Here is an 11,742-nt window from a genome sequence, read left to right as displayed (position 1 = left end):
AACGTTTTTCACAAAGGCCCAATTTATGGTAATTTTTGCTCGAAATTTCCCCTTACACCCCTAATTTGAACTTGCACTCCCCAAATTGAAAATTCTGGATAGACACTTGATTACAGTGCTCTGACTTGTAAGGTATGTGCCGAAACAACGTCGTGGGGCAAGTAGAATAATCTATGGCAACGCATTATTATGGTATGGCATTTGTCGATCAGGATATCAGAGCCGTTTATTGAATTACTGTTTACTAAGTCCTTGGATAAAGATTTGTTTTTATTTTGCACTCAATCTCAAACTATTTACACGTATTTCCCTATTAGTTCGCCAGATGGCAGCACCACAATATACTTACAACCACCCCGACATCTGTACGTGAAATCTTGTACTACTACAGCAGTGCAACGAAATCCTTATCATACTGCTTGATTATACCTCTGAAGTAGTAAAATATTTATCAATGTACTGTACGTATGTTCATCGTTGCCTGGGGAAATAACTTAATCTGAAGGTACCTAGAGTTTTGGTCAGTAATTTCAAGTGCAAAGGGCTTGCACTTCTTACGTTCTGCCGTCGAAGTTTCTGCTTTTGAGAATTTGCCGCCTCTTTAACTTCTCTACCTCGACTGTGAGGTTTCGTAACAAATTCGTTATGTGCTGAACCGTGGATCTGGGTATTCGTTGACCACAGCTGGGTTCCTCGAATTTTTCTTTCTCTTCTAATTTCTTTCGATTTACGATCACTCCCAGCTCGAACCTGCAAAAAATCAGATCACTGTAACTCCAAGTGAAAAATCTTTGTCGTATGTACGTTTTTCTTAAATTACATAACTCTGTTTTGGCGTTTTATGTACAGTTCTACACACAATAATTAACTTTTGTTTAATTTCAGATTGTGTTAGGGTGTAGGCCTAATATAATTTCGATCTTTAAAATTTTATGATTTTACCAGCATTTATTGTTAATTGGGAGCTTCAAATTGCAATCATTAGTAATTGTTTAATCATTCGATATTGATCATTTGTTTTAACTGATATCAAATTTCCATTCCTTATATAATTCTTGGAGTTTGCGTTTTGAAGTCAACTTCATGCACAGATAATATGCAACTCTTGGAAAAGACACGTGTCAAATGTGACGAAATATTGAGTAGTAAAAAAGGTATGCTAATTACCTGAAAAATGTATTATCAGTCCTACTACGAACGTGGCTGCATAGACAGTTTACAGAAATTTAAGTAATATACAAACACACACGTATCTAGAAAGATTCCAAGTGTCTCGCATGTAATAATAATAATAAAGTTTATAATTAGTAGGCTAATAAGATTATTATTGTTATTTGTCAATTAATAATTGTTGTTATTGCATGAACGGGTACAAACATGATACAAGATTAGAGATATTACAGCAAGTATTCATTAACAGGCTTATGTCTACTTAAGATCAGTGCAATTTGTATAAAAACAGCTGTCCCAACAAAGAAATTAATGTCAAGAACTATTTTAAACGGATTATTTATTTGGTGGGGGGAGGGGCAAGGACAGTTTAATTTTTCTTGATAATCAAGGCTTAGCATTAAGAGGCCATAGTGCAGGGGTAGTAGCATAGCCCCCCCCCAATCAGTGCCTACTGATCATTATTTTTATACATATTATTACTAGTGGTGAGTGGTACGCATTGTCAACGCCATGTTGTATAACCACAATTTACTCTTCTTTATGCCTGTTCTGCTGAAATGACCCAATTTTATATTATACAACAGTAAACAAATGTTTTGCTTAATTAATTATGGACTTGGTCAGTCTTTCGGGAGGCTCCGAACCCATCTCTAAATACGCCCTTGCATACAGAATTTAATAAATACTGACCTTATCATTTTCTTCTCAGCGTAGAAGGTCAGATACATCCACTTCTGGTCGATGACGTGGAGGCAGGTGTACTTGTTAATTTTCATGATTACAGGGTAGCACATCGTGACCCCTCCTGTGTACCAGTTCCAAGCCAGCGGATGACTTCGGTGAGTGTCGAAATCTATTCCATCGGACTGACCGTATGTTAGTCTGCAATACAAAGCAGCAATATGCTTACATTTGATTCGATATTCTCTCTATTAAGTTGCTTTTCTACCTGTTAGGTTAATCGCGACGATGAGGCTGAATGATGAACTGATGAAATTAATGAAGGGACAAACACAACAACATTTAAACTTTAAGTTATGCATATTTTCCACCTTATCTACATGTCTTTTCTTGAGTTGCACGGTGCAGTTTGTCATATCCGCATTTCTCAGCCACAAGATGGCAGCACTTGTTTGCAGTGGTTAAAAAGTGAGCATACAATTACGAAGTGTCTTTTTGTGAACAATCACATTCCGGTGACGTGCTCTATTATGTTCCCAGTTGCGTACTCAAAGCAGGGGTTGTAGGGGCCATATCTCATCTTGTAGAAAAATAAACGTCAAATATAGGAAAGATAGCAAAATATAGGACTGACTACTAGAAAAGGAAGACGTGCAATAGGAATGATATTTGAATAATTTCCAATGGGTGGGAAATTCCAATAACTTTTTTTTTACAGTATCGGAATATTATTTACAAAACATTTCCGAAGGGAATAAAAATTTGCAACCAGAAGATATGCAGTGCAGGAGAAAATTCTCTCATAATCCTTTAAACCATTAGAATGTTTATAACTATTGTACAAATTATACACATATGTCACATAATTGAATTGTTTGTTGTCATTTACATACTTATAGTTATTGCTTATCAAAGGAAAAATAATATTTTTTAATTATAAACACTTAAACATTGAGTTATGGAAGAAGTAACGTCAGGGTTCGAATCTGGGCCTGGGCACATGGGGGATCTTTATGAGTGTCCCTTCATCACATCATCTCTCATCCTCATCTTTGCGATTATCCAAAATTGGCAGAAAAGTGAAGTAAAATAAACCAAATCAAATCAAACCAAAACAAGAAGGGCTATTAACTTCCGGTGGATCAAGTAGAAGAGTTTGACATAATAATAACAATAATAGTAATAATTTGGCGAAATTATTTACGGTTATTGTTATATTACAATAATAATGATATTCAATATTTATATCAAGGCTTGCCCAAAGAATTTCTGGCGACCCCATGCTCGGTATATTATTGGCTGTTGCCACTACCCATATGCACAGCTACGATTTCCACAAAGGATTTATCATTATCAGTATCTAGTCTGACTTGCACTGGTCCTGCATGTTCTTAATACTAGAAAGCAACTTACCGAATGGAACCCTCTGGGCTATGCACAGTCCCATTCCCTAGGGAATCGAACGTCGCCAAGGTTCGACAAACACTCTCCGCTGGATCGTCGGTCATGACTGACAGTTGAATTCCTAGCAAAGGAGAATTAAAAATATACAGCCTTTATCATCCTTAATGCTGTAAAGTTTTAGCCCACAATCCCACAAAGCACACACTACTTATGTTAACTTGAAAATTGATGAAATTTCTCTCTACAATGGGTGGCGAACAGATCCATCGGCCTAACTCCCCCTGGTAATTAACATCGTTCATTTTAGGTTGCAAAAGAGTAGAAAAGCTTGTTAGTTTTATCGTTAATAATAGGAATAAAGATCAGTTAGTATTCGAACAGAATAACAATCCGTTAGATTGAAAATAATTAAGGTAAATTAGAGAAACCACTTCATCTTTTTTAAAAAAATAATCCAACAGTTTTGAAAGATTAGAATTTTTATTCCACAACTTTTGAAGATCTTTCTTGAACGAGGCGTGTAAAACTTTATAACAAAATAGAATATTATTTCGGTGCACTAACCAGTGGCGGCTCGTGAGAAAAATATTTACTGGTTCTGCACAAAAGAAATGAAAGTACGAATTTTGGTTGTAAGTTATATGCACATCAGAAGTACGTGATCATGCAGTCAGAGGAAGAAAGCAGGCATTTTCATTAAGAAAAAATAAAAATTTTAAAATTATTTTATTTCGCACCTAAAATAGAAATTTTCCTTTACCAGTGGTTGGCAACCCTTCTTCGTTCTGCAAGCCATGCAACTCTATGCAAAGCAATGGGAACAGGCTAAAGCGCGGGAAAACCTCATATACACGGAGAGGATAACGATCCCGCGGTTCCAGCACTCAAAGACGAAAACAAAGCAAGGGAGTCAGCTGGGTAGCCTGGTGAGTACAACCAATGATCGAATATCTAAAGAGGAAAATCTCTTGCTTCCTAAAATGCAAAATAACTAATTTCCTAATCCTAAGTACATTATTTTGATAAAAAGATATGGTGGTTCTGCAGCTCTGCAGTTCTTATTGCAGAGCCGCCCCTGGCACTAACTGTAGGAAATGTTAAAAAAAAAATGAAAAACAGTTGTGTTGGATATACACTAATTTGGTGGATCGAGTGAAAGTCACCCCAAGGATAAAATCATAATAAATGTGTAATAACATCGGCTATTTTTTGTTTATAATAATTATTATTTTATATATAATAATTATGACTAACTAACTAACTAACTCTGTAGCCTTCTTAAACCCGAAGGTTCATGGCTGCAGCAACACAGGCCTTCCATCTGTCCCTATCCTGAGCAAGATCTATATACTTTTTTACATCCCTACCGATTTCCTTTAGGTCCATCTCAACGTTATGCCTCCATCTTCGTCTTGGTCTACCTACAGGTCTCTTACCATCAGGTTTCCCAACAAGAATCCTGTAAACTCTTCTTTCCTCTCCCATTCGTGCCACATGGCCTGACCACCTAAGTCTTCTTGATTTAATCATTCTAATAATATCTGCACATGAATACAAATTATGTAGTTCTAAATTATGTAACCTTCTCCACTCACCTGTCTCCTCATCCCTTTTAGGTCCAAATATTTTCCTAAGGATCTTATTTTCAAATACTCTCAATTTATGTTCCTCTTTCAATGTAAGGGACCAAGTTTCGCATCCATATAATAATACAGGCAAAAATACTGTTTTGTATATTTTAACCTTTAGTTTCTTAAATATTAAACGAGAAGACAAAAGTTTATGAAGAGAAAAGTAACATGCATTTCCTGAATTAAGCCTGATTTTTATTTCCTCTTTAATATCATTTTCATTTGTTAGTATTACTCCTAAGTACTTGAATTTGGAGACTGGTTCAAACTAGTTGTTATCACTAATTAGATTTTGATTATTACCTAACACTTGGTTTCGGCCTGTAAGCATATATTTAGTTTTCTCTTTGCTAACTTCCAAACCTATCTCTTTAGCTGCTTTGAAAAATATTTTAGCATTATTCTTAATTGTATTTATATCATCCCCTAATAAGTATACATCATCTGCATGTGCTAACAACTGAGTCACACCGTTTAATTTTAGTCCCTCGTTAGTTTCTTTTACCTTCCTAACAGTATATTCTAAGGCACAATTAAAGAGCAATGGAGAAAATGCATCTCCTTGTTTTAACCCATCATGAATTGTAAATTTGTCAGACGCATTAATACCCACACGAATTTTACTTTCTGTTTCACTGGTGCATACTTTTATCATATTAACAAGCTTCTTAGGTATTCCAAACTCTACTAATATATTATAAATCAATGAATAGCTGATGGACATTTTGATTATATTCCCACTTTTTTTCAAGTGTCTGTCTAATGTGAAAAATTTGATCTGTAGTTGATCTGTTACGTTTAAATCCACATTGATTCACCTATAATTTCATTAGCATACGGGGTTAGTCTTGTTAAAAGAATGTTAGATAATATTTTATATGTTGTTGAGAGTAAAGAAATTCCACGGTAATTATTGCAGTTCATTTTATCACCTTTTTTATACACAGGAACAATTATGGATTCTTTCTACTGTTGAGGGATTTCTTCTTTATTCCATATTAAACAAATTAATTTATGAATTTGACATATTAAAGAATTTCCACCATATTTAATTAACTCAGCTGGTATTAAATCAATGTAATAATTATGACAATAATAATAACAAATATTGTTATGATTTCCACTATACTCATTGCAATTTATGTGAATTATTATAAGGGCGTTGCAAATTTCAGTTGCATACAAAACAAACGTATAACTGTTCTAAGAACCTTCTTGAAATGTTTTGTATTTCTTTTTTACAAATGTCCTCCTCCGTAGTCGAGCGGGTTAAGGCGTTCACTCGTCTTGAGATCGTTCGCTGCGGGACGGCGTAGGTTCGAATCCGGCTCTGGTCGGAATTTATTCGGCCTACGTATAGGGTCGGTGGCAACCTACCATCGTGAGGAAATTGGGAAGCTCCGAGTGAGTGAGCGTAACCCGATCGAGAAGACCTGCAACGGCTGGGGGCTCGTCGGGCTGATCCCCCGACACTCCAATACTGGTCTAAGATCTCCACGCTACAACAGGTGACGGAGGAACAGTGTGGGAGGGAGACCAGCAGTCGGTAGGTAAGCCAAGGCCCTCACGGGCTGTAGAGCTATGGGTTATTATTATTATTATTATATTTTTACAAATAATTAGCTACAGAGTTACTATTATGAAATTCGTTATTGTAGGATGGTTGAAGTGGAAATAAAAGTTTCACAGCTGCAGGTACAGTGCATTCTCCATGTACTTTTCAATTTGCCTGTTAGATGGCAGCACGATATCGATGCTTCTCTTCCGACATCTGAACACAGAGTCTTGAACTATTACAGCAGAGCAACTAAATTTTGATTGTTTTGTGCGATATAACCAATCCATTTATTCTATAACTTTTTCTTATTACAGTTTACTGGGATTTCAAATTCACTAGCAAACGAAAATATGAATAAAGGCTTACTTTTAGTTGTCCTGGTAACTAATATGGCTGGCTTTTTGTTCGGGTAAAATATCGAGCACGTTCCGTCTGGATTGAAATTCCCTAGGATTTTACCATCTGGATAAAACTTCTTTTCAATTGCAGTATGTCTGCCTCCTCGGTTCCTGAAATAGAAGGAAGGATCCACATTTCTAGAAAATGGCAAGTTTCAAGTTTGCATCATATCGATAAATATAATCCTGATTCTGTATTGTACAGTCAACGAATTTAGTAATACAGTGTAAATTACACAGCACAATTCTGATGCGCTGATTTTAACGTTTTGTAAAATTAATTAGAAAAGTCTTCACTTTCACCAAGAAGAAATATTGATTGATTTTGCTTGTTTTACTTCGCTCTTGTGTCACTTTTGGCTAATTGCAAAGATGAAGACGAATGATGATATAATGAAAGTGATAAAGGAACATTCACAAAGAACACCCATGCCCAGACCGGGATTCAAACCCAGAAACTCTGGAGTCGTAGTGCGCTGTGCTAACCACTCCAAGGAAAATTTTTAACCATTGGCGTGGCGTGACTTTTTCAAAAGTGTTACCGGTCATCAGACGTTATCATCTCCACCCTACCCCGCCCCTCCCCCCCAAAAAAGAAACATGCCTTTGATCTAGATTTTTGTTCATTTCGTTTTGTTTTCTTTTTACAATCCGCTCAATGATTTAGCCACAATAACTCCTAGAAAGAACTACTACTCATGAGAGAGTTACCGCCAAAATCCAGTGAATAGTGGTCGAGCCTTGTCAACCACCTCTGTTTCTTTGCAAAGAGGTGAAAGGGGAAGAGGAATATTTCTCGGGTCACTTTGACGTTTCTGCGGTGAGCAGACGACAGAATTCCCCTCCTCCAGCGGTGGAAGGGAAGTCCAGATCAGATGTACGTACTACTGTTGCCAACTTAGTTTTTTGGAGCAAGGTTTGTCCAAATCACGAATCGCATCAAGTACTTATCGTTTCGTTATTACATAAACTGTCTCAGTTGTAGTTAGATCCAGCTTTGGCTTTGCAGTCTAGCTCTTGTTGCTTCAGAGAAATAGTATCCCCGTTTTAGGCGGGATTTAGCTCTTTTCTGGAAATCCAATGTGACAACACTTGCTGATCCGGTAGGCCGCACCGGTAACTGGTCCCCTAAACAGGCATATGAATAACCCCCTAGCACACTTGCCTCCAAGTCTTTCCCCGCTGTTCCCTTGCATCGGCGCCCTTTCCTCTTGTTACCTCTTGAGGGTACCGGGACGGCCTGCCTCTTCGCTTTTATGGCCTGCAGAAAAAAAATGTCCTCTGCAATATACACTCAACTGCAACGCTGTCGGTTAACGTATTTAACAATGTTGTTATTTTATTGAGAAAAACATTTTAATTTTTTTACATTTTTCTGTTACCTGCGGTAACACCGGTTACACCTCTGGGCTGGCACGTATCCAGAGGGGGGCTCAGGGGGCTCGAGCCCCCTCCGAAATTTTTCGATTTACACTAGATAAAATGAGGTTTTTGATTTGTGTGTGTGAAATAAAATATTGTGATTATAATTTAAAGAGATATATAATTATCGAGGAAAAGCGGAGAATGTTCTAGAACCCTGAGGGAAAACCCTGTTGTTGATAATATTGTATGTAAACTTTTCTTACTCTTTCGGTTTTGTCGCAACGAACTTGAGCATTATTTAAAGATTTGTCAGCATTTGGAAGTTGCACAACAAAGCACTGTTGAAGGCGGCACCATGAGTCGGGCGATTCGTGGGATTACTAATTCTCTGAAAAACTCGAGAGGGAACGTTGTTGAATAGGAGGTGGAGTCGAACTACAAAACATTTTATGTGCGGAACATTCCAGAATATAATATGGATATCAATACGCGGATTCAATTTCACGGTTGGTCTGTACAACAGAATCATTCAATAAGACTTCAGGAGTAAGTGTGACAGTCGTTTAGTGATCAGTCAGTGTCCATTGACAGTTTTATAAGATGTAGAGATTGGGGGGGCGGGAGGGGGGAGAACTAGTGACACAATTTGCTGGAAAGTGCTGAAGTCTACCACTATTACAAGTTCGGGTCCAAAGCTGAAGACATTGCCGACAGTGTAGTGCTAGTTTCGGGTCATGAGCCGATGAGATCGAAGGTCTCTTAAGCCTCGGCTGGATGTTGAAAGAAATCCAAATTTCGCGAGTGTCGTTAGTTCCGTTCTAACAACAGTATCAAGGGAACACGAGGGAGGCGCTGACGTCGCTTTCAAGAAATTCTTCTTTTTCCCAGTCACAAATTTCCCATATTCTTACCATCGTTACCCAGTTTCAGCAACCCGACCTCGCTGCTTTTACGATCTGGCAGGGAGAGGGGGAGAATGAATGGTCATTCCCACTGGCCATTGACAGATGTGCCGAAACCCTGAAGAATAACTGTTTTCCTTTCCTTAGTTGAAAAAAACCTTACACATCGTCCTTTGAGATTACCAGCCTATGCACTGTGAAGCTGCATGTTTCTTCTTGTTTCCGTCGGTACATTCCTTTTGTTACAGTAAAATGGCCAACTAACATAGATTATGTAGTAAAATACCTAAAATATAAATTCTCAGCTTTGGAATCAGGATTCTGTTGTTACTGTTCTCGTACAAGAAGCTACACACTTTGTGTTATCAGGGCCTCTCCGATGGCGTAGTGGTGACGTCGTCGCCTTGTAATCAAGGGACCCAGGATTCAATACTCGGTGGAGACGTAGTGGCTCCAGTGGCGTAGCAGCCACCCCCGCAATCCCCGCAACGCGGGGGGGGGCGAGGTGTAGGAGCCCCACAATGCGTTCTTGAATTTTTTATATAATCGCAGAAATTCCACATATAGTGTCGCTTATAAAAAAATCGATTTACGAAACAGAAATCTGGTTCCCAGTAACATCATATACGACGTCTGCGATAACAAGCAGTGACGTATTATCTCAGCCAGAGGGGCCCCAGTAACTTGTCATATGGGTCCCCCTCCGAAATGCAGAATTAACTTACTTGCTCGCAGATGTCCATCGATAGGAAAATATCCCTCATCTCATACCTTTGTATCTACGCAGTTTGTCGTAAACGTAGTGTAGCGTGTCAATTGTCTACAGTTATGAATCCAGTAGAAATATTCAGTTGCTCAACCAGTCTATCCTTATTTTACAATAAACATCAAAATTGTTAATTCGTAACCTTTTAGTTTTACACGTGATATTTAAAATGTAACTTCCCACCTAATATTTTCAAGGGGGTCCCAATTCTTTTCATATTGAAATAAGAGCTGAAATGAATTTTCCATATTGTCTACACTTGTTACGTTTTACTTCAAAGGGACCGAAAACCTCAGTAAACCCATAGTAAATTATCCCTTTGCTGTAAAGACCATTATCCCATCCTCTGCCACGCAGGGTATACAACGTATGAGTTAAATGTGACCATTATTTTGTGTAATTTTGTAAGTTCATTTTTCTTACAATTTGGCATTTTGTGGACATTTCTGTCGAACTAGTTCTTCTTTTCCAACGTGTTACGATTTTTTGATCTGCAGTGTTCGAAGGGAAAATTCCTCGCTGCAAATTTCCTTGTTCGCGTTGGGGATAGAAAAAAGGAAAATTCGAGCACTGATGGTCTATTAATAAAAAGGTTCTTGTTTCATGAAAAAGTATTTAAGAAAGTATGATCACTGGTCTATCGAAAAAAGAATGGCAGCATTAAAATTATGAATAATGATGTTGAGGTCTACTAACCTGTGGCAACCTTCTTTTATTTTGTTGGGGGGGGGGGGAGGTTTCAGTCCTTCCAAGCTGCATTTCATGGAGTGACAAATTTTTAGTGAATAGAGTTCCTTCGCAGCTTTATTATCTATCACTCAAGACTAGAGTCTGCAGTTATTTCTTCGTAGCAGATTGAAATTTACCTTGTGATAGGTTACTACCGACAATCTAGATATCCGGTTCAACCCCCTTTACTGAAGGATAAGTTTGTTGCTTGAGTATATTACTCACTCAGTATTAGAAGGCTAATATGAGCGACTCTTACGTTGAATCTTGGCCTGGAGGAACCAGGAGATGGTTTAGGGACTGAAGGCACGTCCACCTCAAAGTCCAAAAGAGGAGTGTTTACTATCTTTTTACAATTCCACCAAAACAGTATTTTTTTAATATCTGTGTAATATATGTAACTTCATTAAAAAAAAATATTTCAAGCAAAAATACAAAGCATCAGGAACAAAATATATGGCAGCGGGAAGCTTCCCCCTCCTCCAAAAGTGATTCCTGGCTGTGTCCCTGCGTTGAATTAGAGAAAATATTTCCAGATTCTTCTTCCAGTTATTTTTCAGAGCTTCAGACCATCCTGATTTAGTTTCAAGAAGGTACTACAGTGATATAAGTCGATAACAAAAAAATGGGAAGGCATAATATTTGAGGCAAAAGTTCATTTCTTGTACAACGAAGGGGGGAGAACAGATAACTATCTAACTATTGTACCTCCGTCCCACTCTGGCATCATATTTTTTTTGTGACACTAAGGGGGCCCCTCAATATTTTACTTGCGGGGGGGGGGGGGCAAAGATCTGCGCTACCCCACTGAGTGGATGGGATCCCACTTTAAACTATACGTCCAGTCCCGATTTGCCTTTCTGTGCATAAATTGGTCTTAAAACAAGTTTAACAAACAAACGTTTTGCTATCAGTTCACAATCATAATTGGCTCTGCTCTAATAGTTGGAGATATTGATAGATGCACGTAAAGAGTGAGGTATTTGCAAAATTTCCGGCAACTACTCTTGAAGCATCGATATATTATAAATTGTACATATATAGTCTCCCCACAATAACCAAACATTAGCAAGCAGATGGAGCACTTCCCCTTCACTTTCAAATACCATTCTGTACATAACCGCCGAACTCGGGA

General features: G+C 37.9%; 1 protein-coding gene across 2 annotated transcripts in view; it reads right to left on the bottom strand.

The window, feature by feature from the left end:
* Positions 1-260: 260 nt before the first annotated feature.
* LOC145991650 (uncharacterized) overlaps positions 261-11,742 on the bottom strand; it is a 40,819-nt gene continuing 29,337 nt past the window's right edge. For both annotated transcript variants that reach the window (XM_083127710.1, XM_083127711.1), the window contains exons 6-9: positions 6,814-6,956; positions 3,268-3,379; positions 1,864-2,055; positions 261-750 (exon numbers count right to left, since the gene is read on the bottom strand). In XM_083127710.1, coding sequence (XP_082983836.1) covers positions 555-750; positions 1,864-2,055; positions 3,268-3,379; positions 6,814-6,956 — 643 coding nt within the window. In that variant the 3' untranslated portion in view covers positions 261-554. The remainder of the gene's footprint in view (positions 751-1,863; positions 2,056-3,267; positions 3,380-6,813; positions 6,957-11,742) is intronic.

The sequence above is a fragment of the Lepisma saccharinum genome, chromosome 8 (assembly GCF_977018435.1).
Source record: "Lepisma saccharinum chromosome 8, izLepSacc3.1, whole genome shotgun sequence".
NCBI lineage: Eukaryota > Metazoa > Arthropoda > Insecta > Zygentoma > Lepismatidae > Lepisma > Lepisma saccharinum.
The sequence above is the reverse complement of the archived record's forward strand: the minus strand, read 5'-3'. Positions and strand labels throughout refer to the sequence as shown.